We start from the raw sequence: 27,956 nt of genomic DNA, 5'->3' as shown, positions 1-27,956 counted from the left end.
AGGTATGAAAACACACATGTAAAATTTTTTAATTTAGAACAACAGCACTATTCCAGATCAAGTATCTGTTTATTTAGCAGAAGGTACCCAAACCATATCAAACATAAGAATGTGAAGGTGGAGAACAGCAGGAACAATGTTCTGTGATTCTTCATTCCCAAGGAAAGGTCATATTCACACCATGCATGTTCTCCCAGTAAACATGGTCGAAGTATTCGCTCTGCACCACTATCAGGAGGTTCTTCCAGTCCCCGGAGATCCCTAGAACAAGACAAGAGCAAGTGGCAACCACAAAGCATTTCCCCTGAAATTGCTTCAACTTATATTAGAACTTTTCTTCCTCGTACTCAGGCATGTGGCAGCTCAGGTAGCTGATGTTAGGGGAAAAAACACATGCCCCCTAGGCTTTTGCTCTGAACCCCTCCCCAGCCATTCCCACCCTCCTGATCTGGCTTTCCAACAGCACTAATGCATGCATGTTGGGTACCTGGACCAGCTGGGTGTCTCATCCAGACATGTTTTCTTATTGCATCACAGAGATCTCCATTAACTGTGTGTCTGTTGCTCTGCCTGCTGAATTTCTGCTTGCATTCCAAATACTGTAGATGTGAAAGGCACAGAACCTGCCAAATCTAGCATAAACAATCCTTTTTTTAAAACATAATTTTTATTAACAGGCCAATCAAATCACATTGTTTCAAATCACATTAATTCCAAATTATACAGCCAAATTTTTAAATTTTGTTGGGGGTACCTGTCACGGGAAATGGGGTTGCTTGTGTGTAAATCTCCAGCCGTTCCAAACTGCTTAGGTGTGGTTGTGTCTTTCCCTGACTGAGCAGCCCTTTGCGCTGCTGCTCAGTCGCTAGCAGAATCCGTGAGTGGGCGTCTCCTAAATTTCCTCCAGCATAAGAATTCCTTAACGGACAACCGTCGCCTCGCCTCTCTGCGCGGAAGCCTTCTGCGCAGAGTGGGCGTGCCAAGTGGTGGTCCTCCACCCTCCTCACTGACTTCACTGGAAGAGTCTCGGAGCCTCACCTCCGAGATGCTCTCTGCCTCTCCCTTCTTCCTGGTGTCACCTGGACTTCCTTCCCCAGATAACGTTCTCTCTCTTCCCTTACTCGTTCCCTCTCCTGCAGAATCTGGGAGCCTCGCCTCTCCCCTCTGCTCTGATGTCAGTTCCCTGACATCCACCTCCCTCCCAGGGCCCTCCAACCCCCCCCCCGTCCTTTCCTCGGACGGTGATGCAGGAAACCCCCGGAAGGAACTCTCCCCTTCATCTGATGATTCAAACACCCCTCTCCATTTGCTGCTGTCTCTTCTCTCTCCCCAATCTCCCCAGTCGGATTCTTCTTCGGACAATTCCCCTTCCTCCTCTTCGGAGGCGGGAAAACCCTCAAACTCTTCCTCTTCATCGGTGGTGCCAAATTGCTCCCCCCAGAACCTCTCTGGTGGTTTGGGCTTTCTCGGATACCTGCTATGAAACTCCTCCTGCAGATACTCATCCCTAATCTCTTCTGCTGGGACCCATGTGTTTTCCGCTACTGGCTCCCCCTCCCAAGCCACCAAATATTCCACTCGCCCCCCTCTCCACCTGGAATCGAGAATTTCAGCTGCATGGCCACTGAGTTCCCTTTCCTCCATCTGTGGATGCAAGGGTGTTTCACTTTGCTGACCCAGAAATTCCCTCCCCTCCCTGAACGGTGAGAGTAAGGACCTGTGGAACACGGGGTGCAGTTTCATGTGAGATGGCAATTTGAGCCTAAAGGCCACCGGATTAACTTGCTGGGCTACTTCGAACGGTCCCAGTCTCTTTGGCCGTAGCTTCTTGCACCCTCCTTTGAACGGTAACCCTTTGGTAGACAACCACACCTGGTCCCCCACTCTTATGGTTTCTCCCTCTCTGCGGTGCTTGTCTGCCTGCCTCTTGTACTCTTCCTTGGCCCTTTCCAGGTTTAACTTAAGCTGTTGGTGTAAAGCCTCCATCTCTTCCACAAATTTTTCAGCTGCAGGAACACTCCAACTTCCCTCCCCTTCCCCGGAGAAAGCCCTGGGGTGACACCCGTAATTCGCCATAAACGGACTCATCCCTGTGGACACATGTTCTGCGTTATTGTATGCAAACTCAGCCAGCGCTAATTTGTCCACCCAATCATTCTCCCTCTCGTTGACGTAGCAGCGTAGATATTGTTGAAGTATGCTGTTAGCTCTCTCTGCTTGTCCGTTGGTTTCTGGATGTCTGGCCGTTGAGAAACTAACCTCGATGTCCAGCAGACTCATAAGCTTCCTCCAGAATCTGGACGTGAATTGCCGGCCTCTGTCGGATAAAATCCTCAAGGGGGCACCATGCAACCTGAAAACATGCTCTACAAACAGCTTTGCTGTTTCTTCTGCAGTCACCGCATGCGAGCACGCAATAAAATGGCACATTTTGGTCATCAAGTCAACTACCACCATTACTGCCATTTTCCCCCTGGCTTTGGGTAAATCCCCCTGGCACCCGCGTACATATTCCTTCACATCTTCCCTCACCCGCGGCCACCAAAACTGCCTGGTGACCAGTAGCATTGTCTTATGTTGGCCAAAATGTCCTGCCGTGGGGTTGTCATGCAGTTGTTTGAGTATTCTGCTCCTCAAATCCCCCTCAGGTATGTACAATGCACCCTTATAGTACAATGCCCCGTCCTTTACTTCAAATCCCCCCTGAGCTTCCCCAGTACTACCAATTTCCCTGATCTTGGTTTGTGCATACTGATCATCCCTCGTCAGACCGGCCAGCTCTTGCCTCCCTACAAACACTCCCCCCCACACCCATCTGTCCTCGGGTATGACATAACGTGCTTCTGGCCCTCCCTCCCCTTCCTCGTATTCGGGCTTGCGGGAGAGGGCGTCTGCTCTGACATTTTCCTTCCCAGGCACGTACCTAATCTCAAAATTAAACTTGGAAAACTCCTGAGCCCACCGCACCTGTCGTTGGTTCAGTACTCTCGCCGTTCTCCAATATTCCAAGTTCTTGTGGTCAGTACACACCTGGACTTTGTGCTGTGTACCTATGAGAAAATGTCTCCATCGTTGAAAGGCCTCGTGAATTGCCAGTAGTTCCCGATCGTACACTGTATAGTTTTGCTCTGACTTGTTCAGCTTCCTGGAAAAGAAGGCACACGGCTTCCACTGTTCCCCATTTTCCTGCTGGAGCAATATGCCCCCCACAGCTCTGTCTGACGCGTCCGTCTCTAGCCTCATCGGCTTCCGCAGATCCACATGTAGGAGCTGCTCTTCCGACACGAAAGCCCTCTTAAGCTTTTCAAAGGAACGCTGGGCCTCTTCTGTCCATTCGAACTTCTTCTTACTGCTGAGACAATCCGTTATGGGTGCCGTTAGATGGGCAAAGTTCTTGATGAACTTCCTGTAGAAATTTGCAAACCCCAAGAACCTCTGCACGTCCTTCCTGTTCTTGGGGGGCTTCCATTCTAGCACGGCCTGCACCTTCCCCGGGTCCATGGCCAAGCCCTTGTCTGACAACCGATAGCCAAGGAACTCCACCTCTCGAGCGTGGAATTGGCACTTCTCCAATTTGACCCACAGCTGGTGCTCCTGCAGTCTCTTCAGCACTTCCCTGACGTCTTTTACATGCTGCTCCTCGTTCTCTGAGTAGATTAGGACGTCGTCCAGGAAAGCTACACAATTCTTGTAGAGCAATGACCCCAACACATGGTGCATGAAACTTTGAAATGTGGATGAGCCTGATTGGAGTCCGAAGGGCATAACTAAGTACTCAAAGGCTCCCAGAGGGGTGAACATGGTGGTTTTCCATTCATCCCCCTCCCTCATCCTTATCAAGTTGTACGCCCCCCGAAGGTCCAGCTTGGTAAAAATCTTCCCCTTCCTTACCCTGGCCAAAATGTCATCAATTCTGGGCATTGGGAAGGTCACTGGTTCCGACACCCTGTTCAATCCACGGTAGTCCACTACGAGCCTGGGCTCATGGGAGTCTCGCTTGTCCACAAAGAACACTGGACTACCCCCCACCGCCCTCGATTCCCTTATGAACCCTCGCTTCAGGTTCTTGTCAATAAACTTCCGCAATTCCTGCATCTCCCTATCTGACATGGCGTACAGCTTGCCCACTGGCAGCTGAGCGTCTGGGAGCAAGTTGATCTGGCAGTCAAAGGGCCTGTGGGGGGGTAGCCGATCCGCCTCCTTCTCGCTGAAGACTTCTTCCAAGTCCGCATACTGAGGTGGTATCTTCCCTTTTTCCCCTACTGCCATCCCTGCCACCCTGGCTACTGCCATCCTCAGGCCTTCCCCTCCATGGCAGTGCTCTACGCAGTGGGCCGACCCAAAGGTGACTGTCCGCTGATGCCACGCTACTACTGGGTCGTGCAGTGCCAGCCAACTCATTCCCAGTATGATAGGTGGTCCTGCTAAGGTGGCTACGTGAAAGGCAATTGTCTCAGTGTGTCTGGAAACTGTCATTTTCATGGGCGGGGTCTGGTGGGTCACTTCCCCTCCCAAAAGTTCTCTCCCATCAATAGTGGTTACTTGCAGGGGATGTTCTAGAGGCACCACCTGTAGCTGGTGTTCTAGCGCAAAATCCTTGCTAAAGAAGTTGCAAGAGCTGCCTGAATCTAGCAGCGCCTTCACTTTGATGGGGTGTCCATTTGGGAGTTCTAGCACCACCTCTATGGCGATGGCTGCTCGGGGAGGGTCTGGTTTGGGCACTTCTACTGGTTGCTCGCCTGGCTGCTGTGCCCTCCTTCCTGCAGCCAAGCACGGCCGTTTCCCGGCGCATCTTTCTTTTCCTCCTCATTCCCCACTGCCCCCACCATTCCTTGCCACGCCTTCTTCTGAGGGCATACTCTGGCAAAATGTCCCGGCTGCTGGCATAGGAAACACCTCTTACTGGTTTTCCCCTCCTTCTTACGCACCTCGCTGGAGTTTGAAAACCCGTGCGCGCTCGCTCCTCCAATCTCCATTGGCTCCTCCGGTGGCACAGTAGACGCTGGCACGTCTGGAATGCGGTTGTCATGCCAACGCTCTGCTCTCCCTTCCCGCCTTTCCAGCGCGCGCGTCTCTTGTCGGACTCCTACAGCGAGCGCCAACTTGGTCAGCTGGTCCATCGATTCCGGGCGGGGTGAGCGGGAAAGTTCGTCTCTCACCCAAGGGGATAAGCCCTCCTCAAATAACATTTGTACTGGTTGAGAACTCAGATCCCACCCAAGTTTATGGATCAGCATAGCAAATCTCGACCAGTACTCTCTCACTGACTGGTTTCCTTGTTTGCACCCCATCAGTTCTTTACGAGTCACACTCTCTTTGAACATCGCTCGAGAACATGTGATCCATCGCGCTAAAAAACTTTCTCAGGTCCTTCAAAGCCGCGTTCTCCGCCGCCATTAAGGGTCGGACCCAATCTCTGGCCCTCCCCTGCAGGTGCCCCACCACGAAAGCGACTCTTCCCCCATCGTCGGCAAAGTCATCGTGCTGCAGATCCAGCGCATACTGCACTTCAGTCTTAAAAGCGTTATAATCTCTGGGGTTGCCCCCAAACGTCTGCACAAGTCCCGGTACCTTTCTTGCGATGGGGGTAATCTTCCCCTGGGCGTCATGTGTCCTCCTTTCATCCAGCCGCGCCGCTAGTAGAGCCAGTTGCTGCTCCAAGTCTCGGTTTCTCTCCTCCAGACTCTGTCCGCCTTTGGCCCCCTCTCCTGCGCCGGCTCCTCCGGTCTGACTCATGACTGTACCCCGGTCCTCTTGCACACAAGCAACGTAAATGACTCACGGATTGCTGTCACGGGAAATGGGGTTGCTTGTGTGTAAATCTCCAGCCGTTCCAAACTGCTTAGGTGTGGTTGTGTCTTTCCCTGACTGAGCAGCCCTTTGCGCTGCTGCTCAGTCGCTAGCAGAATCCGTGAGTGAGCGTCTCCTAAATTTCCTCCAGCATAAGAATTCCTTAACGGACAACCTTCGCCTCGCCTCTCTGCGCGGAAGTGTTAAGTCGTGGGTTGACATAGCAGCCGGCACAGCGATTTCTTCAAGTAGCTCTTTATTATGGTAAGCTGGAATAGAACTAACTGCGAACAGCTCAGCCGGCCTGTATTTATAGGCAGCCGGCTGTCAACATTGTAACCACAACAGCCCAGAGTTCCCGCCTAAAATAACTGCCGCGGACCTGAGTGAAAACTATCTACAGACCTGAGTGAAAACTATATACCCCTGTTGGCCCAGGGTGAAACTACACTACATAACACCCCTCCCCACCGAGATAAGGCGTTAGTTACAATCGTAATGGTTTCCTTATATACAGCACTACGCGTAATGGTTCAATTAAGCACAAAAGCATATCGGTTACATTTCCCATACTTAGACCAACAGTGATACCTGTCCAACAACATAGTCCTTTAAATAAGTTGGGCGCTTGGAAACTCTGCCAGACCGCCGGGGACTGGTAGCCAAGTCCGGAGGGCCACACAGTTCTCGCTGAGGCTGTGGTGCGACCCTAGGTGGCGTTGGAACCAACTCCCCTGGATCCGCTGCTGTGGGTGGAGCCTCCGCAAGTGGAGTGGTCTGAGTCTGTTCTGAAACGGCTTGGTTCGGCTCCACGCTGGCAGTTTGTGAGGGAGGTGTAGGTGGGGCCTCGCCATCTGTACGTGTCTCTTCTGGAGCCGCAAGCGCAGTTGGGGGCACCTCGGTAGTGTCCAAGTCCCCAACCCTGCGCCTAAGCTGGTCTATGTGCCGTCGCCACAAGCGTCCGTCTTCGAGTGCCACCTGGTACGAGCGAGGTCCAGTGACTCCCACTACTGTGGCTGGCACCCAAGGGATGTCCCCCACATAGTTCCGGGCAAAGACCTGGTTTCCTGGGACAAATGACCGTGGTGCGTTGGCACAGCCTGGGGGTTCAGCCACGGCAAGGTCTGGGTGTAGCCGGTCGAGCGGTGACCTGAGGCGGCGGCCCATAAGCAGTTCAGCAGGACTCCTCCCTGTGGCCGCATGAGGGCTGATGTGTTGCACGAACAAGTATTCGGTGACCCGCTCATGCCAGTCTCCCCGGTCCAGGCGCGCCAGTGCCTCTTTTGTCGAGCGCACCATTCTTTCCGCTTGCCCGTTGCTGGATGGATGAAAAGGTGCCGTTAGGGCATGGCGGATGCCCAGTCCCAAAAGATACCGCTCAAACGTGCCTGACGTGAACTGCGGTCCGTTGTCAGAGACAAGGACATCAGGACACCCATGCGTTGCAAACAGGCCTCGCAGCACCCGGATGACAGCTTCGGTAGTGGTGGAGGGCATCAGGGCGACCTCCAGCCATTTGGAATAGGCGTCCACCACTACCATAAAGGTCCGGCCGTGAAAGGGGCCAGCCAGATCGATGTGCACCCTCGACCAGGGTGTCTTTGGCGTCTCCCAGGTGTGTCCCTTAGCTGCCGGTGGTGCAGGCCTCGACTCCTGGCACGCTTGACAGGCGGACACCCAGGCAGTGATGGCATCGTCCATATTAGGCCACCAGACGTAACACCGAGCCAATGCCTTCATTTTGACAATTCCCGGGTGGCCAACGTGCAGAGCCTCCAGGACGCGCTGACGGAGTCCCTGGGGAATCACGACGCGGTCTCCCCACAGCAGGCAGCCACGATGAGCTGAGAGTTCATGTTGTCTGGTTGCGAAGGGCTGGAACTCCGATGCAAAAGGCCCTTGTGGCCACCCCCTCCACACCCAGTTGAGCACCCGGCTGATGGTGCGATCCTGGGCAGATGCGGAGGCCACAGTGGCAGCCGATACAGGCGCTGCCGGAAGATCCTCAATCAGAAGGAGCGATGAAGCTGGAGCCGGGTCTTCCACAAATGCTGGAAGAGGGCAACGGCTGAGGGCGTCGGCATGGCCCATCGATTTCCCCGGGCGATGGATGAGCCGGTAGTGGTAGGCAGCCAGGAAAACAGTCCATCGCAGCATGCGTGGTGAGAGGACCGGTGGAGTTGGACGACCACCGGCGAGGAGGCCCAGGAGTGGCTTGTGGTCAGTGATGAGGTCAAAAGTCCTGCCATAGAGGTATTCATGGAACCTCTTCACTCCAGCCACAAGTGCCAATGCCTCCTTGTCGAGCTGGCTGTAATTCCGTTCCGTCGGAGATAGTGTCCTGGAAAAGTAGGCGAGCGGTGCTTCTCTTCCATCTGGAAAACGGTGACTAAGGACAGCACCGATGCCAAAAGGTGAGGCGTCGCAGGCAAGGACCAGCGGCCTGGATTCACTGTACTGTACCAGCACACTGTCTGAAGAAAGGAGAGCCTTGACCGCGTTGAAGGCCGCCGTCTCCCGATGACCCCAGGCCCAAGGCGTCTTAGTGCTAACCTGGTCAGCACAGCACGGAGGCGCTCGAACAGCTGCTGGTGTGAGTCTGCAGACACCAAGACGTCATCAAAATATGGTACCACGCCCGGAAGCCCTTGCAGGAGACGCTCCATAAGGCTTTGGAAGATGCCAGGAGCCACACTCACCCCGAACTGCAACCGGCGGCAACGGAAAGCCCCCCGGTGGGTGACGATCGTCTGGGCTTCAGCAGTGGCATCATCGACTGGCAGTTGTTGATAGGCTTGGGCAAGGTCCAGCTTAGCGAAGACCTTACCCTCACCCAGGGAATGCAGCAGGTGTTGGACAACAGGAACCGGATAAGCGTGCTGCTGAAGTGCCTTGTTGATCGTGCACTTGTAGTCAGCGCAGATTCTCACTGACCCATCTGGCTTGACAGGCGTGACGATGGGGGTTTCCCACTTTGCGTGGTCAACCGGCTCCAAAACTCCTTGGGCGATCAGTTTGTCCAGTTGTTCATCCACCTTAGCCTTGAGAGCAAAGGGAACCCGGCGTGGCTTTAGCTTGATGGGGGCGACTTGTGGATCAAGGCTAAAGGAGATGGGCGTACCTGTATATTGGCCCAAGGTGCCGTCAAAAACCTCGGCAAAGTCTTTGACCAGACCCTCAGTCTCTGCGTTAGAGATGCAGTTGATGCCGGTGACTTCCAGGCCGAGGGCATCAAACCAGTCTAGCCCTAGGAGGCTTGGCCGCTGACCTTCGACCACCACCAACCGGAGCAGGCCCGAAAAATCCTTGAAGGCGATCCGGAACCGGCCAACGCCTACCACGGGAATGTCGTTTCCCTGGTAGTCTCTCAGGTGTACGCGGTGAGAGTCGAGTTGCCTTTTGGACACTCTGGGTACCAGTCTTTTGATGGTGCTCCATGACACGATGGACAGGGCAGACCCGGTGTCGATCTCCATGTCACATGGAGCTCCTTCAATGAGCACCGTGACGTTCAGCTTGCGTCGCGTAGGCGAGTCGGTTTGGCCAATCGTGGTTCCAGACGGGCAGCGGCAGTTGGTGAGAGCGAAACAACTTTCCTTGGCAGACTGGAGTGAAGACTTGGACTTGCGAATCGATGAAGGGGGGGTGTCAGACGGAGCCGATCGGCAGACCTTAGCGATGTGGCCCCTTCTGGAACACTTCCTACAGATGGCGTCTCTGAATCGACACTTGGCACGGGAATGGTTGCCTCCGCAGCCAGCACATTCCGGTTGGCCCTTGGACTTCTGTTGGAACTTCCTGCGCTCCCGCTTTGTCTGGTGCACGTCATCGTCTTCACTGGAGGATGCCTCCTCATTGCTGGCCTTTTCATGATGCACCGGAACTGGCTCCCTAGCAAGACGCGGGCTGCTGGACTTGCGGATCTCCTGGGCGGAGCGTTCAGCAGCTTCTGAGGCCACAGCCTCCTCAATGGCTTTCTGTAGCGTGAGGTCTGGCTTGGCTAGGAGGCGCCGTTGCAGATGGATGTCCCGGACCCCGCAGACGATTCGATCCATCAGGGCATCGTCTAAGTCTCGGAACTCACAGTGCATTGCAGCCTGTCGCAGGGCGGTGGTGTAGTTGTTGATTGACTCCCCCTCTGCCTGGTTCCGGTGGTAGAACGCATGGCGGGCAGCAATCTTGGACGGCTTTGGTGCGTAGTGGTTGCGGAGCTTCTCTTGGATCGTGTCCCATGGTGTTGCCTGGACTGCTTCAGGCGCAACCAACGCTCGGGCCGTCTCAAACACCTCAGGCCCACAGAGGCTGAGGAATAGGCCCCGCTTCCGATCCTTTGATACTGCTGTCAGCTCGTTGGCTTGGAGGTAGCAGTCGAACCGAGCGAGGTAGGAGTCCCATGATTCAGAGGCTGGCGCAAACGGCGGTAGAGGCACAAGTGAAGCCATGATTCCGATGCCGGCGTGAAGGGCGATGGATGGAACACAGTGCTCTAGCCAGAACAGTCAGCTCTGAATTGGTTCTGCCCAGTGATTTCGCTCAGTGATTTCGCTCTGTGATTCAGCTCAGTGATTCAGCTCAGTTCAGAGGCTGGCCGCATCTGGCTGTGCTCTGATGTCCATCCATCCCATCCTCGTCGCCAGTGTTAAGTCGTGGGTTGACATAGCAGCCGGCACAGCGATTTCTTCAAGTAGCTCTTTATTATGGTAAGCTGGAATAGAACTAACTGCGAACAGCTCAGCCGGCCTGTATTTATAGGCAGCCGGCTGTCAACATTGTAACCACAACAGCCCAGAGTTCCCGCCTAAAATAACTGCCGCGGACCTGAGTGAAAACTATCTACAGACCTGAGTGAAAACTATATACAGTATCCCCCTGTTGGCCCAGGGTGAAACTACACTACATAACAGGAAGCCTTCTGAGCAGAGTGGGCGTGCCGAGTGGTGGTCCTCCACCCTCCTCACTGACTTCACTGGAAGAGTCTCGGAGCCTCACCTCCGAGATGCTCTCTGCCTCTCCCTTCTTCCTGGTGTCACCTGGACTTCCTTCCCCAGATAACGTTCTCTCTCTTCCCTTACTCGTTCCCTCTCCTGCAGAATCTGGGAGCCTCGCCTCTCCCCTCTGCTCTGATGTCAGTTCCCTGACAGTACCCATACATCAAGCTCCGAACGAGGATCCAAACATCACTTCTATTACTGCTTTAATTAAACAGTTCTATCCAGTTCTGTCCAGATAGTCTCTTTATTACTTTCTTCATCTTCTTGTTGTTGTCATATATTCCTTTCTTTGCGATCTCTGATAATCTTCACAAGCAGGTTGAAAGCAAACATCGTCTGTGTGGGTTTTACACACTCCACAAGTCATATCTCATAGGGACAGCCGCCATTCCCCTCCTCCTTCAAAAGTTTATCTTCAGTCTGCCCTTTAGTTTTCCCAGGCTTGTCAGATATCTCAAAGAGGGCTCTGCCAGGATAAGATCGCATTACAATCATCATTCACATTCCAGTAATCCTGGTCCTCCTCCCCCCGTCTTTCTTAGACAAGCCTGTCTTGCGAGACGCCATTTAAAACTGCGTCATAGAATTTTTCCATTCTCCGATATTTACCTCTCTTTGATCTTTAATTCCCCCCCCCCACACACACACACAGTTTTTAAATTCCTGCTTGTGATAAATAAAATAGACAGTTGGAGACTGCTTGGGCAACATCTGGGAGAGGAGGTGCCTTAGAAAGTGTGCAAGACAGGGACATTCAGTCCAGACAACAGCTCTATATGGGAAAGACTGACCTGGAAACCATCTCTAAAGGTTGATAGTATGTAGACGAATGTGCCATCACTTCCTTCACCTCCTCGTCCTTAAGGTTCCAATTGATTTATTTGTCCCGCACCGCCGCTCCGATCCCAGAGATCCATTAATCAGCAGTCTTATCTCCCGAACTTTGCTTGATGTATGTGCTTTAGCTTCTTTCCAATTATATATTTCCAATTATATTTTCGAGCTAAAGCGAACCAGCACACGCAGATTGGAGACAGCGTCAGGAAGAGCCGACTTCACCAAGGGCTGGTGCCAAGTGACTGGCACCCCCTTCTTTCGAATCCGGGGGTGCATCCTGACACAACATTTCTCATTTTTGAAATATTAAATTCAGTTCTCCATATTTCCAAATCAGTTTGTGAATTCTCTTGCACATTTTTACAAAGCGTTTCCCCCTAATATAATGCATTTCTATGTTTTTTCCCACTAAAGTATACATTTTATGCACACTTAGTCTAGTATATGCATTTTTGTACACATTACTTAGCTGAAGAAGTGCATTGCAAAATTCAGGGATTGCCTTTGTTTCACTTTGTGTACTTCAGAAAGTGAAAAACATGTAACTTTCACATGTGGTGGACTTATTCACGTGCGCAGAGTTTGGAACCAGGTTTTACAGGAAATGAAGGATATCTTGGGCAGACAGGTCTATTCAGATGTTCAACTTGTTTGCTGCCCATCTTTCTTTCTTTATAAATCTCTTAACATTTATTTGCTTGTTGCTCCTTGACTAATCATTATCCAGAGATGGAGAACAAACCGGACTTCCCCTTCATACCTCGTTTACGAAGCTCCTATATATCACAATACAGTTGTACCTTGGAAATCGAACGGAATCCGTTCCAGAAGTCCATTTTCAGAAACCAAGGCAAGGCATCCAATTGGTTTCCGATTGTGCAGGTGTGCCAGAAACAATAGAAGCTGTGCTGGATGTTTGGCATCCGAAAAAAGTTCAAAAACCAGAACACTCATTTCCCATTTTTGATTGTTCAGGAGCCAGAAGGTTTGGCTTCAGAGACATTTGGGATCCAAGGTATGACTGTATCTGAAAAACTCATTCATTTTTCATGGGTTTCCAGGGATAAAGCCAAAGCTTAGGACTATGCAGCTACATGGTGGTTGTGCATGACTTATGTCAAAAGCAAACTTATGGCTGACAGGTTTAGTGGACACTATGTCCACTAAATCCAAAATCTATTTACCTAATTGCAATACTGACCTGACTTGGGGTAAGTGACATTCACTATATCATCATCCAACACTTTGAAGTCGTTTTCCACATAGCTGAGTGTTTCCTCTGAGTACATTTCTGGAGAAAATGGGATCCCCTTGTATTTGAAATAAGGCATTGATGATACTGAAAAACTAAAGCTATGAGAGAGAGAGAGAGAGAGAGAGAGAGATTATGCCACATCCTTAGGGACATTCAGGTAGCTACTGTTCTAGAGCCAAATTCCGGGGATAACTGGGGGCAGGGGAGAGTTCAGGAAGTGGTGGTGGGCCATCAGTAGATGCTCAAGTGGTACCACCAGGTGTGGTGGGAAAAAATTCAAGAAACTCAATTCTGAATACATGTCATATCTGGCAGCGCTGGGTCAGATACTGGTCAGCACGAAGAGGCAGAGTCCGTTGTCAGTGAAATTAATGCTTTATTCAAGGAAATGGCAACTCAACAATTTTTCCAGGTCAGTCTTTCCCATATAGAGCTGTTGTCTGGACTGAATGTCCCTTTCTTGCACACTTTCTAAGGCACCTCCTCTCCCAGATGTTGCCCAAGCAGTCTCCAACTGTCTATGTTCATCTCTGGTCTCTTCTTTTCCCCTCCTCATGATCTTGCATGTTCTTTGAGATCGGGATACAGGAGGAGCTTCTTGCAGCCAGAAAGGGCCATTTCCGTAATTCTTCAGCAGCTCATCATTCAGATCTGCTTCCCCAGGGCATTCCCAGCAGAAACTTAGGAGCTGATGAAACTGGTTCCTGCCAGTGGTGCAAAAATCACTGTGTGTACTTCTCACCCGCAGGATAAAGGCAATTTGGGGGGGAGCGGTGCACAATTAAGCTCCTTGCCAAGGGCACAAGGGAACCTAGTTACGCCACTGATTCCATGCGTGGAACATCCTAGCAAAGCAGACCCCTCAGGCTCCCTACCCAACACCACGTCCTGTAACAGGCCTGGATCTCTCTGATATCCTGGGCTGCCTCAACCTGACTCAGCCTAAGCCTAGATCCCTGCCCCCACCGTCACTGGAATAGGCCTGAATCAGTCTGCAATTTAACTTGTGAAGAACTTTCCACCACTGGCTGCATCTTCTCTTATTTTTCTTCTAGTCTTTGCTCTTCCCACTTTTCTTCAAGCAACATGCCAGCTGAGAATAGCTTTTGCCCCAATCTATAGCATGTCCACTGTAGTTCATGCACTGGCACCCTTGAGGCTAAATTACTGTAATGTCTTCCTGCCTGTGGGTCTGGTTCAGAAACTCCAGCTGCTGCATGATGCTGCAGCCATATTGCTAACGGGAGCTTCTGGTCGAGAACATGTGACACCACTGTTAAAACAGCTGCACTGCCTGCTCATCTGCTACTGAGCCAGGTTCAAGATACTTGCATTGATTTACAAAGGAACATCTTCAGTTGTGCCCCATGTTGATGTGTCTCATTAGAAAACAAGAAACCGAGCTTTCAGTGTCATTGGCCTTGCCCTGTGGAACCCCTTGCCAACAGAGATTCAGTGGGAGCCTTCTGTACCACCTTTTAAACACCTGCTTGAAAATTCTCTGTTTTGCCAGCCCAGTGCAGGCCATTAAGAGTACATTTCCCGCAAGGTCTGTTGCTGTTTGTTTTTAATTAATTTTTGTTTGTTTTCTAACTTGTTCTTAGCTTTTTGTGATTTTACTGTTTAGTTTTATGATACAGTGGTATATAAATATTTTTAGGAATGAACAGATAAATATTCATTTACCCAGTCTCTAACCTGTTATATAAATTTATTCATTTTACACTACTGCTAAGCATCCAAAGAGGAAGTTTTCTAAGAGAAGTACATGCATTTTAAAAAAGAACACAAACAGGGAAGGCATCTGAGGATGTGCCCTCATTTTGGAAGAACACAATCATCTTGTGACGCTTCCGTGGGCATCCTATCTTGAGCAGTGTGAAGAGTCCTTTTTGGCTGACGAGGTTGAAGGCCTTCATCAGGTCTATGAAGGGGATGTTCAAGGGGCGTCTTGGTCTCAGCATTTCTCCTGGAGCTGCTGCAGTGAGGCCTCCAAGCTCTAAAGACACTTTGTGATTTGGTAAAAAAAATAAAGAACAACTGTACCATTCCTGATCAGGTATGTTTATTAGCACAGTGGTAGCAGAAACTAGCCAAACCATATGATACATAAGAATGTGGAGAAAATCAGGATCAACAATCTGTAATACTTCATTCCCAAGGGAAAGTCATATTCACACCACGCATGTTCTCCCAGTAAACACGGTCAAAGCGTTCACTCTGTGCCACTGTCAGGTGGTTCTTCCAGTCCCCGCAGATCCCTAGAACAAGACAAGAGCAAGTGACAACCACCAAGATGTTCACCTGAAATTACGTAAACTTAAATTGGGACATTTCTTCTTCGTCCTAAGCTGTGAGGCAGGCAACCCCTCAGGTAGCTGATGTTATTGATGTGTCTTAATGGCCTGGAGAATCTGCAACCTGTTTTCAGCGAGTCCCCAGCATTATCCAGGTCCCAAAATTGTGCAGATACATCCTTGTTCTCCAGACTGCCTCTTTCAGAATAATTTCTTATTTTGATCTGGATACCCATGAAATAGATAGACTTAGATGGGATGTTGTACAGATAGGAAGATATACAATCCTGCGAACTGTACCCCCTTCTGGACCTGCAAACTGTGTTGACAGTCAGCTCTGACTCTACGATCTATTGACTGGTTGCTGATAGATTTTTTCTGTGTGGCATCAAACATCCACAGAAAAAGAAGAGGTTCTTCACCCCTAGCATGAGCATTATGGCTTTATTCCTTGGCAACCAATGTTTTTACCTTTCCTCAAGAGTGTGGCTTTTGTATGGTCAAAAATGTTGTCTGGTGTTAAGGAAAAGTTGGACATCTTGTTGTCCTTCATCTTGTGGAAAGAGGCGTTTTCCACCACAGACTCAATTTGTTGGCTGTTCAGCTCCTTGCCAAGAAAATGACAGATCTTCTGCACGCTGCCTCGAAGGTCCTGCAGAAAGCAAAATCAAATGGCTGTGAATCCTCATGTGATGTAGAGAGCTTGCCCTTGATCAGGTACCAGTATGCAATGTGCACTGGGCAAAATGAATGTCTTCAGGATGTGGAATTTCCTGTTATCACCTTGCAGAAGCCACTCTGTCTCCACCTCCCCTCAGCCAGCACCACACCCAGGGGGCACCTGAGTTACCAAGAGACATTACCTTTGAGGCAGAAAAGCAGGATATTGGCACATCTGCTCTAAAGTAGAAGAAAGGAAATGTACTCTGCACATGATATGCAGTGTATGTAGAGGTAGCACCGAATTTTGCACATGCTCAGAATCCCTTTCTAGCCGATATTACTAGAATCTTTCAAAAAAGAAGGCAGCTTCATGTGTGAATAATGTCAGAATTGGGGCTGCAGGTCAACACAGTTAAAATTGGACCTTTACCTGCCGTAGTTCTTCATAGGTGTTGAAGAAGATGTTGGCTCTGTCCTTCATCTCCACCCAGCCTTTCACATGGTCAAACCAGGAACCATAAGCCACTGGAAGAGCAAAGAGGAAGCAAGGGTGAAATGTAAGGAGTTATGGTGGGGAAGTAGAGAATGCTGTTGTAGACATAAACACCATTCAGGAACCTAGAAAATAACTGCATTTTCCCTTAAAAATAAAATCAGTAACACGAGACTTCAACGCTACCCTGGGTCCAATGCCACCTGCTGACTGATCTATCTACTGACATTTTCCACATACAAGAGAAGCAAAGCTTTGAATGAGTAGATGATCTTACGCTTTAATGGGCTTTCTCCATTAAGGTTTCTTTTTCTTTCTGCCAGCAGTGAGAATGTCTGCTATCATCGATTTTGATCTATTCTCTTGTTGGTGCCAATCTCACCCAGCTGTTAAGGACTTTCCTTAAGTTTCACCCTCTTCTCATTTTAGTGCCATTCTCGCCCATCTGAAAGGACGTTTATTGATTTTCTTTGAAAGCAAATAACAAATGTAGGAAACCCCCCCCCCCATTTCTCCCCTTCTCCATGTATCCAACTGGGAATTATAGTTCTCTGATAGAACTTTAGAGTTACGTAAAAATAAATACTTTCTGGTGGTAGACATCACTGGTGCTGGGTCACAGCAAACAAGAGTGGCTGATTTGCCTCCTTCCATACCTTCCCCACTCAGAAAACTCTCCATTAACTCTTCCATAGTTCCAAGGTCCTTCAATTCTTTAAAGCCTTTGATGAAGTGGTAGACTGAAACCATGGCATCTCTGGGGTCACGCAGAGTATAAACTACCTGTTACAAAGACAGGGCCACATTTAGGGAGAGCCCAGGCAGCCCTACCCTAACATTAGGCAGAGTGTGGCAGCAAACTGAAAGCACAATAAATAAAGCCTGACTTGGAAACAGGAGAAGCCTGCAGGGAGGACCTGGGCTGAGCATGCATGTGGACCATGGCCACTTCAATTTCTCGAGCAATCATGAAACTGCTAAGGAGATTTCTGATATTCCTCCCTATCCTCTAGTACAAAATATGGTATCCTCCTAAAAATGAGCTGTGTCAAGTGTTTGTGCTCCAATATCCCACACATCTGTGTGTCAGAAACTCAGAAGCCAAAGACAGGCTTGATGTGTCCGTCGTTCCTCTCTCACCTTGGCCTTGGAGTGGAGGAAGGACTTGGGGAAAAGCTTGAATGGCAGGTGAGTAGTCAGGATCCTGGGGGAAGGATTTTTCAAGGCAATCTGCAAATGATCGGCATACTCAATGCAGGGTGCCCTTTCCGTCAGTGGTACATTCTGAACCCATGTGGGGTCCCCTTGACTCCGGATTAAGCTCAAGATCTCCGACATCCAATGAGTACCTAGGAGAAAGTCCACCAGTCAGAGGCTTCTTCTATAAAACCACTTGTACATTAATGTCTGGCCCTTGCTAAATCAAATGGAGAAACTTAAACAAATGAATGGATCTTTGTCCCCTGCTAGCTATTCAGCATCCTCCTATGCTGCAAGATTCCCCACATCAGGGATGGTATACTGTTGTGAAGTTGACTATATTATTTAGCTGGTTGTTGCGCAGATGACAACAGACTCAAATCTGCTTGATCAGGCCAATGGCCTATCCTGTCCAGCTTCCTGTTTCTCCCAAAAGCCTGTGGGAAACCAGAGAGCAGAAGATGAGCTCAAGAGCATTCTCCCCTCCTGTGGTTACCAGACAGTAGTATTTGGTAGCATTACTGCCTCAACTGTGGAGGCAGAGCACAGCCATCATGGCTAGTAGCCACTAATAGCCTGCTCCATGAATCTGTCTCCTCCTCTTATTTGCTCCATCATGCATCACTTTACACTTGTGTACATTGACTTGCCTTTGCCATTTTGCTGACCATGTATTTTTAGTGTCAGCAAACCTGGCAACCTCACTACTTGATCATTTATGAACAAATTAAAAAGCACAGGTCCCAATACCAACTCCCAAGAAATGGGTCCTTTCTGAGGGAATGCCTCCCTCTTCTTCAAAGTGATGTTCTCCTTTCTCAGGACCTCCCTTCTTCCTGACGGCAGGAGAGCTGTCATTGTGGGAAGGTCACCCAGCTACCACATCCCTGAAGGCCTCATCCACCACTTTCTCTGCCTCCTACTCTTTCTAGTTCTGCCACCTTGGCCTCAAGGGAAGGAACTTGTTCCCAGAGAACCAGAATCTCATGGCACCTCTGACATACACATGACTTCTGTGCCATGGGGAGATATTCATACAATTGGCAGAGGGTGCAAAACAATGCAAAACCCCCACACCCCTGCTGGTTTTGATGATTTGCTTCTTTTAATTTAGTTACCCATTGACTTTCCTGCTTGCTAGATTTCTCTTTTCTTGTGTGGTTCTTAGTCTAGTTTACTGTGGTTCCCTGAATTGTCCTGCTAGGTAGCTTTTCTATAGACTTCCTAGCCCTAGGATTTAGCTCCTGTGTTATGGGTTTTCACAGGATTTTTATCCTGGTGGAATGTCACCTTACTGTGCCCTTGTCAATCCAAGTTGCTTTAATTCAATCATTAAGTTAAGTGCGTGTTAATTATGAGGACTATAACAGACAGATGGCATATTTGTCTATATACAATCAACATTTAGATATGGTTATCCTGACACAGCATCAGAGACAACTTTTGTAATATGGTGCCCTGAGCAAGGCCAAAAATTTCCCCTCCCCCCAAAAAAAATTATTTTCACAATAATACATTTAGGTACAGTTGCTTTTTTAATAAATCTTCTCAGTAGGTAACCAAATAAATATAGGTTTCATTATTATTGTGATTATGCACCCCCTCGGCTTGGCACCCCATGCAAGGAAATCACCCACACTGCCCATATCCAGCACCAAAAGCATTCCTAGTGACATGACAGAAGCATGCCATAACGCATAAGATTCTCCTGGGAATATTCTCAGTTCAGCTCACGAGCGCTGTAAATATCTGGGTTCAAATATCCCAGAAAGAAAGAAAGATTTGAAAATCTCTCTTATTTTTTTGCAAGGTTTCCGGACATCCCCCTGAATTTCAAATGTTCTTTCACTTCTTTCCGTGAACATCAACAGTGGCTAGGGATGGTGTAATACGTCTATTCTGATTTCTCCTTTTTGCAATCTTACATTTAATTCTCCATATTTCCATGTCAGTTTCTGAATTTTCTTGCACATTTCTACAAAGCATTTTCCCTTACCTTACTATAATAAATTTTTATTCACACCCCCCCCCACTAAAGTATGTATTTTATGCACACTATTCTAGTATATGCATTTTTGTACACATTACTTAGCTGAAGAAGTGCATTGCTAAATTCAGAGAATGTCTGTGTTTCACTTTGCGTACTTCAAAAAGTGAAAAACATGTAACTTTCACATGTGGTGGACAGGTCTATTCAGATATTCAACTTGTTTGCTGTCCACCTTCCTTATTTGTAAATTTCTTATAATTTATTTGTTTATTGCTCCTTGACTAATCGTTACCCATTGATGGAGAACTAACCTGACTTTTTCCCTTTATACCTGGTTGAAGAAGGTCTTATATATCGCAACATCTGAAAAACTAAACACATTCATTTTTCATGGGTTTCCAGAGATTAAGCCAAAATTTAGGACTATGCAGCTACTTGGTGGTTGTTCATGACTTATGTCAAAAGCAAACTTATACCTGGCAGGTTTAGTAGATACTTTAAGTCTAAATCCAAAGTCTATTTACCTAATTGCAACACTGACCTGACTTGGGGTAAGTCACGTTCACTATATCATCATCTAACAGTTGAAAGTCATTTTCCAAATAGCTGAGTTTTTCCACTGAGTTATGCTGTTGAGTAAAAATGATGCCCTTGTATTTGAAAGTAGCCATTGATGACTCTGAAAAACTGAAGATGAGAGAGAGAGGGAGAGAGATTATGTCACATTCTTACGGAAAATTAAGGTAGCTACTGTTCTAGAGCCAAGCTCTGTGGATAGCTGGGGAGCAGGAGGAAGGGGAGAGTTCAGGAGTTGGTGATGGGCCATCAATAGATAGTTGAGTGGTACCACCAGGTGTGGTTGGGGGAAATCCAAGGAACTCACTTCTGAGTACATGTCATATCTATCAAGGCTGGGTCAGATACTGGTCAGCGCAAAGAGGAAAAGTCCGTTGTCAGTGAAATCAGTGGTTTATTCAAGGAAATGGCATACAACTTAGCAATACTTCCTGCTCAGTCTTTCTTTTATGGAGCTGTTGTCGGGACTGAATGTCCCTTTCTTCCACACTTTCTAAGGCTCCTCCTCTCCCGGATGTTACCCAAGCAGTCTCCAACTGTCTCTGCATATCTCTTGACTCTTCTCTGCCCTCCTCATGATCTTGCATGTTCTTTGAGATCGGGATACGGGAGGAGCTTCTTGCAGCCAGAAAGGGCCATTCCCATGATTCTTCAGCAGCTCCTTGACCCGCCCCCTTATCTGCTTCAGTCTGAACTGCTCGCTGTCATCACTTTTCCCTGCTCAGTAAACCTCAGCATCCTTCTCCTTCTCCCAATCCTCTCCTTCTGACCTCTCCTCAGTGTCCCACCACCAAACTCCTGACTCTGCGCCTTCAACTGGTGCCTCTCACCACACTGCAGCCAGCCAGATCCTGACAACAGCAGGCTTTCAAATCTCAATTTGATTATTGGCACATGTTTTCATACCATTAACTCAAATCACTTCCATTAGGAAATAGGTCCAAAGACATCCACTAGAATGACTGAAACTATGTATAAACTACAGGAAAATCGGTTTACGCCACGTTCACACCTACCCAAAGCAAGGCACAAACCCCTCTGTACACACACACATGCACGACTGCTTCTGGGGCTACTCTCACACTGTTTACCTGAAGTGCAAAATAGTCTTTCCTCCTCCCTGCTTCTGCCAATAGGAGGCCAGGTGAGGCGAACTTTTGCCTGTATATGGAACCCTTGATACTCTTTTTTTTTTGAATTTTTGAATTATTTTTTAATAGTTTTATTAAATACAAATTAGAAAACATACATATTCACAACAAAAGAAAATACAAGAGAAAAAGAAAATATAACTAACCAAGGAAAAAGAATTAGGGAATATTTTATCTCTTTTCATATTTACAGTTCTTTATACCTCTATAAAATGCTATTCACAATAAAGCAGTGAAATGAAAGATAAGATATTAGAAAAAAAGAACAAAGAACAAAGAAAGAATAAAGAAGTAACGGAAAAAGATCATAAGTGAAATTTTTTTAAAGTAGATAAGTACTCACAATACATAGCCATTTCCCATCTATATTTATATTTAATTGTATAATTTCATCTTGTCCTTATCTACCTTAAATAATTTTTTTAAAAAAGGAAAAGAAAAGAAAAAAAGACTTCCACCATTTGCCTCACACGTTTTTAATAATCCGTTCGTCAGAACCTCTGTCCTTCATATTTTTCCCTTTGGATATCCTTAATGTCTCACTTTGTATTTTTTATATTAGGAACCCTTGATACTCATGTATTGATTTAAAGCATTTCACTTGCTCAGTAGCTGAAAACATTTCCAGAACAGCTTTACGTAACAGCGGTAAACCAAGGGCAGAGCCAACAGTCCCCACTTTCAGCCTTAAAATCTCGAAAGACAATCCAAAAGGGAAGGGGGGAAAACCCCATTTGTAAAACTTCAAACATCTGACACTGATGACGAGACTGCAAAGAATCTTTTTGGGAAGAAGAGAAGTGAAATGAAGCAGGTCTCTCAGCAGAGCCACTGCTCTCCCTTCTCTCTCACAGCTGCAAACAGGTGGAGGACTGCCAAGAGCAGACAGTTCAGGGAGGAGAGGAGCAGGGGGAGCAGGTCTCTCAGAAGAGTGAGTGGGTGGACCTGTTGTCCTGTCTTTCTTTCACTGCTACATTTATAGAATATAGCAGTCAATTTAAAACCCATGCATGTTCCAATCTGGAAAAGGAAAGAGGGAATTAGAAGGAGGGAGAAGGAAATTAGGGAAGAGTTCTTCAAGGGGAGGAGAATGAGATTGAGAGGATCAGAAAGAACGTAAGCAAACCTTGAATACAGGAAGGAAACAGGAGCAGTCTTTATAATTCAGCAGCTACTGGAGCATCCTGTAGGTCAGGGAAAAATACTTACTGTGTGAGGAAACCTTGCAAACAGTCTGCAGTAATATCAGGAAGTAAGAAGTGTCGGAAACTTCATCAGGTATATTTGGAGTACAACGACCCAGTATAGCATGAACTCCCTACATCGATAAAATGAAAGTGCCAATGAACTTTGGATGAAACCACTCCCAACCAGAGAGGGGAGTTTCTATTCCAGACCAAGCATGCCTCTTAAAGACACAGGCCATGCTCACTACAGTTGAGTCTGGAGCTTCCTTCTTTTCCTGGCTCACAGAGCAAGACTTAAACAATCAGTCAGGGGGGAATGTGTTTTCTCCCCTCCCCCCACCTACCCAATTCATAGATGAGGAGGAGGTTCAATCTTGCTGGGAGAGGCACTTGTGAAGGAGAATTTTGCAGCCCTCCAGACCAAATCTGCTGCTCACCAGCTGTTTTTCAAAGACTCAACTCTGCTCAGATCTGCTTCCCCAGCGCATTCCCTGCAGAGGCTTAGGGGGGTTGTGAAACAGGCCCCTGCTAGTGGTGCAAAAATCATGTACCAGACTATGGAGTGGATGACATATACCGTATTTGTCCATGTAATAGACAAAGTTTTTGTCCTCAAAAGTAACGTTTAAAAATGTTGCTTCCGCTAGGCTGAGATGGGAGCTGTGTTATTGGTGGCTGCAACAAGTGCTAGTGTGGATTTGCTGTCAATACGACTTCTGGCGGCGAGGCAACAGCTGATAGGGAAAAGCTCCACAAGTCTGGGCAATCTCCCCCCATTTTCTTAAGTTTGAGTCCCCCAAAATAGGGGGGCCATGCTATACACGGAATGTGTCTGGTGACATGAAGCCACAGTTTCTGTCAGTTCATATGTAAAATAAGCTTGCCGTCCTCACACTGCAGGATAAAGGCAATTGGGGGGGGTGCACGATAAATCTCCTTTCCAAGGGCACAAGGGATCCCAGTGTGTAGCAACCCCAAACTATCCATTAAACTGTGTCAAACAGCAGGCAAAACCAGCAGGCAACTCTGCAGGGGGTGTGGTACATTGGACTCACATTCCACCCCAAGGCATGTGCAAAAAGATATGCCTTGGCTAACCAGCAAAATGTACACAATGATGGGGGTCAGACACACCTCAAGGGGAAGGGGGCGTCCCACAGCCTGGCCATTTGGTAGCCTCTTCTTAAATGGGGGAGTGTCTCCAAGTGGTTAAAGCAAGAAAAGAATAAGGTGTGGTACATTTGTTATCCCAAGACACCTCAGTTCCTGGAAACATGTGAAAAGGGAGGTCATAAATCTTTCCTCAAAGCAAGAAATGAGGTGTGCCTTTAAATACTTGAGCCCAGTGCTATTTTTCCAGATGGCAATGGCACCCACCTGAGAGGGGCCAGAAGGTGAGTTGTGGCTAGAAATCAACCCTGCTTAAGCCGCCCCACTTTCAAAAGCAGGGGCCCCCAGAAGAAATGCAGGAATGTGGTGTTTTATTTCAAGGAACATAGAATCATAGAATCATAGAGTTGGAAGAGACCACAAGGGCCATCGAGTCCAACCCCCTGCCAAGCAGGAAACACCATCAGAGCACTCCTGACATATGGTTGTCAAGCCTCTGCTTAAAGACCTCCAAAGAAGGAGACTCCACCACACTCCTTGGCAGCAAATTCCACTGTCGAACAGCTCTTACTGTCAGGAAGTTCTTCCTAATGTTTAGGTGGAATCTTCTTTCTTGTAGTTTGGATCCATTGCTCCGTGTCCGCTTCTCTGGAGCAGCAGAAAACAACCTTTCTCCTTCCTCTATGTGACATCCTTTTATATATTTGAACATGGCTATCATATCACCCCTTAACCTCCTCTTCTCCAGGCTAAACATGCCCAGCTCCCTTAGCCGTTCCTCATAAGGCATCGTTTCCAGGCCTTTGACCATTTTGGTTGCCCTCCTGTGGACACGTTCCAGTTTGTCAGTGTCCTTCTTGAACTGTGGTGCCCAGAACTGGACACAGTACTCCAGGTGAGGTCTGACCAGAGCAGAATACAGTGGCACTATTACTTCCCTTGATCTAGATGCTATACTCCTATTGATACAGCCCAGAATTGCATTGGCTTTTTTAGCTGCCGTGTCACACTGTTGGCTCATGTCAAGTTTGTGGTCAACCAAGACTCCTAGATCCTTTTCACATGTACTGCTCTCAAGCCAGGTGTCACCCATCTTGTATTTGTGCCTCTCATTTTTTTTGCCCAAGTGCAATACTTTACATTTCTCCCTGTTAAAATTCATCTTGTTTGTTTTGGCCCAGTTCTCTAATCTGTCAAGGTCGTTTTGAAGTGTGATCCTGTCCTCTGGGGTGTTAGCCACCCCTCCCAGTTTGGTGTCATCTGCAAATTTGATCAGGATGCCCTTGAGTCCATCATCCAAGTCGTTGATAAAGATGTTGAATAAGACCGGGCCCAAGACAGAACCCTGTGGCACCCCACTAGTCACTCTTCTCCAGGATGAAGAGGAACCATTGATGAGCACCCTTTGGGTTCGGTCAGTCAGCCAGTTACAAATCCACTGAGTGGTAGCATAGTCAAGACCGCATTTTACCAGCTTCTTTACAAGAATATCATGGGGCACCTTGTCAAATGCCTTGCTGAAATCAAGGTAGGCTACATCCACTGCGTTCCCTTCATCTACCAGGCTTGTAATTCTGTCAAAAAATGAGATCAGGTTAGTCTGACATGACTTATTTTTCAGAAATCCATGCTGACTATTGGTGATCACAGCATTCCTTTCTAGGTGCTCACAGACTGTTTGCTTGATGATCTGCTCCAGAATCTTCCCTGGTATTGATGTCAGACTGACTGGGCGGTAATTATTTGGGTCCTCTCTTTTCCCCTTTTTGAAAATAGGGACAACATTTTCCCTCCTCCAGTCTGCCGGGACTTCGCCTGTTCTCCAGGAATTCTCAAAGATGACTGCCAGTGGTTCTGAGATCACATCTGCCAGTTCTTTTAATACTCTTGGATGCAGTTCATCTGGCCCTGGAGGCTTGAATACATCTAAACTAGCCAAGTATTTTTGTACTATCTCCTTAGCTATTCTGGGCTGTGTTTCCTTTGCTGAATCATTTGCGCCAAATTCTTCAGGTTGGGCATTGTTTTCTTTATCGGAGAAGACTGAGGCAAAGAAGGCATTGAGGAGTTCAGCCCTTTCTGTGTCCCCTGTTTGCATTTCACCATCTTCTCCTCTGAGTGACCCCACTGTTTCTTTGTTCTTCCTTTTGCTACGAACATACCCATAAAAGCCTTTTTTGTTGCTTTTAACCTCTCTAGCAAGCCTGAGTTCATTCTGTGCTTTAGCTTTTCTGACTTTGTGTCTACACGTGCTGGCTATTTGTTTGAATTCCTCTTTGGTGGTTTCCCCCCTTTTCCATTTTTTGTACACATCCTTTTTTAATCTTAACTCAGTTAAAAGTTCTTTAGATAGCCACCCTGGCTTCTTTAGGCACCTTCCATGTTTCCGTCTCCTTGGTATTGCCTGAAGTTGTGCTTTTACTATCTCCCTCTTAACAAACTCCCAGCCATCATGAACTCCCTTTCCTTTTAGTATTACTGTCCATGGGATCTCACCCAGCACTTCCCTAAGTTTTATGAAGTCGGCTTTCTTAAAGTCAAGAAATTGAGTCCTAGTATGCTTGGCTGCTCCTTTCCGCTGTATAGTAAACTTCAGAAGAGCATGATCACTCGCGCCTAATGATCCTTCCACTTCTACCCCACTAACCAGGTCATCAACATTGGTTAGGACCAGATCTAAAATGGTTGTTCCTCTTGTTGCTTCTCCCACTTTCTGGACAATGAAGTTGTCTGCAAGGCCAGTGAGGAATCTGTTTGACCTTATGCTCTTGGCTGAGTTTGACATCCAACAAATATCCGGGTAATTGAAGTCCCCCATTACTACTATCTCCCTTCCTTTTGCATGCTTGGCCATCTGTTCCAGGAAGGCATCATCTATGTCCTCCGTTTGGCTTGGGGATCTATAGTAAACTCCCACAATGAGGTCTCTGTTATTCTTCTCTCCCTTAATTTTGACCCAAATGCTCTCACTTTGGCTTTGAGGTTCTAAATCTTGGATCTCTTCACAGGTATACACATCCCTGACATATAACGCCACCCCTCCTCCTTTCTTGTCTGTTCTGTTTCTCTGAAATAGATTGTATCCCCCCATTATTACATTCCAATCGTGGGACTTATCCCACCAGGTTTCAGTGATGCCTATTATGTCATATTTAGTTTGCTGTACCAAGAGCTCAAGCTCATCTTGTTTATTTCCCATGCTTTGCGCATTAGTGTACAGACATTGAAGTCCATTAATCATTCCCCCGTGTCTCTTATTTAAGGATTTTTTCCTCCCACCACTAGGTCTGCGTGCTGTTTGCTCCATTTGGTCTATGACATTTGGATGATCATCTTCATCAATTGATAGACTCCTACCTTCAGGAGCACTGTCTCCCTCCCCCACATTAGTCAGTTTAAAGCCCTCCTGATGAGGTTTCTGAGATTTTTGGCAAAAACATTTCTCCCAACCGTTGTGAGGTGCAGCCCATCACTTGCCAGAAGTCCATCTTTAAGAAACTGCAGTCCGTGATCTAAGAATCCAAACCGTTCCTGTTTACACCATTTGCGAAGCCAGCTGTTCACTTCCACTATTTTTCCCTCTCTCCTTGGGCCACATTGTTCAACTGGGAGGACAGATGAGATGACAATTTGTGCATTTAGTTGCTTCAATTTCCTGCCGAGAGCCTCGTAGTCTCTTTTGATCTTCTGGAGGCTATTGCTTGCAGTGTCATTGGTTCCCACATGAACCAAGAGGAAGGGGTATTTGTCAGTGGGTTTTATGATTCCTTGCAGTCGTTCAGTTACATCTTGGATCTTAGCCCCGGGGAGACAGCACACTTCCCGAGACATCTTGTCAGGCCCACAGATCACTGCTTCTGTTCCCCTCAGTAGGGAATCCCCTATCACCACTACACGCCTCCTCTTAGGTTTGGTCGGGGTTCCTCCGTGAGCTGTCCGTTCCAAGGTCGCCTTCACATTCCCTGAGGACTGACTTTGCTGCTCGTCTTCATATACCTGATCGACTGTAATGAGGGAGAGATCCTCAAATGGAGTCTGCTCTTCGTATTCCATGCTAGGGGAGAGGACCTCAAAGCGATTGTGTATTTCTAAACAATCAGAGCGAACCCTGGGCCTCCTACTTCTTTGAGTCACGTTTCTCCATATATCTGGCTCCTGTGTTGGTGAACTAGCCTCCTTCTCAGGGGAGTCCCCTGTCTCCTCCTTGGTGGAGACGGTGTGCTCTGTTGCTTCCAAGAAGAGCTCCAGCTCTCTAATTCTTTGGAGCATAGCTACACATTCCTCCAGTTGCTGGACTTTGTCTTTTAAGAGGGCAATCAGCATGCAATTGCTGCAGGTTAAGCTGCCTGCAACCTTTGGCAAGATGGCAAACATTGCGCAGGAACCACAGGCGACTGCAGCTGTTCCCTCCCCCTC

General features: G+C 47.9%; 2 protein-coding genes and 1 long non-coding RNA gene across 11 annotated transcripts in view; all 3 read right to left on the bottom strand.

The window, feature by feature from the left end:
- Positions 1-12,961, bottom strand: part of LOC308484349 (sulfotransferase 2B1-like) — a 55,656-nt gene extending 42,695 nt beyond the window's left edge. The window contains exon 1 of the mRNA XM_081019227.1: positions 12,820-12,961. Coding sequence (XP_080875353.1) covers positions 12,820-12,840 — 21 coding nt within the window. The 5' untranslated portion in view covers positions 12,841-12,961. The remainder of the gene's footprint in view (positions 1-12,819) is intronic.
- Positions 51-11,385, bottom strand: LOC308484613. Its single transcript, XR_013990042.1, has 3 exons — positions 10,935-11,385; positions 488-754; positions 51-261 (listed from the first exon to the last, which is right to left on the bottom strand). It is a non-coding gene; the product is annotated as an uncharacterized lncRNA (long non-coding RNA).
- A 1,960-nt stretch (positions 12,962-14,921) lies between the features above and the next one.
- Positions 14,922-27,956, bottom strand: part of LOC308484343 (sulfotransferase 2B1-like) — a 41,827-nt gene continuing 28,792 nt past the window's right edge. For 3 of the 9 annotated variants that reach the window (XM_081019207.1, XM_081019210.1, XM_081019215.1), the window contains 5 exons: positions 17,467-17,675; positions 16,983-17,109; positions 16,264-16,358; positions 15,642-15,822; positions 14,922-15,134 (listed from right to left, as the gene is read on the bottom strand). In XM_081019207.1, the coding sequence (XP_080875333.1) occupies positions 15,025-15,134; positions 15,642-15,822; positions 16,264-16,358; positions 16,983-17,109; positions 17,467-17,675 (722 nt within the window). In that variant the 3' untranslated portion in view covers positions 14,922-15,024. Of the gene's footprint in view, positions 15,135-15,641; positions 15,823-16,263; positions 16,359-16,982; positions 17,110-17,466; positions 17,676-20,057; positions 20,204-22,452; positions 22,717-27,956 lie in introns of those variants that run through there. The other 6 variants (XM_081019217.1, XM_081019219.1, XM_081019214.1 and 3 more) reach the window with 5 other exon arrangements.

This window comes from Podarcis pityusensis (genome assembly GCF_964106645.2).
Source record: "Podarcis pityusensis genome assembly, chromosome: 8".
Taxonomy (NCBI): domain Eukaryota; kingdom Metazoa; phylum Chordata; class Lepidosauria; order Squamata; family Lacertidae; genus Podarcis; species Podarcis pityusensis.
This window is presented reverse-complemented; position numbering and strand designations above follow the sequence as displayed.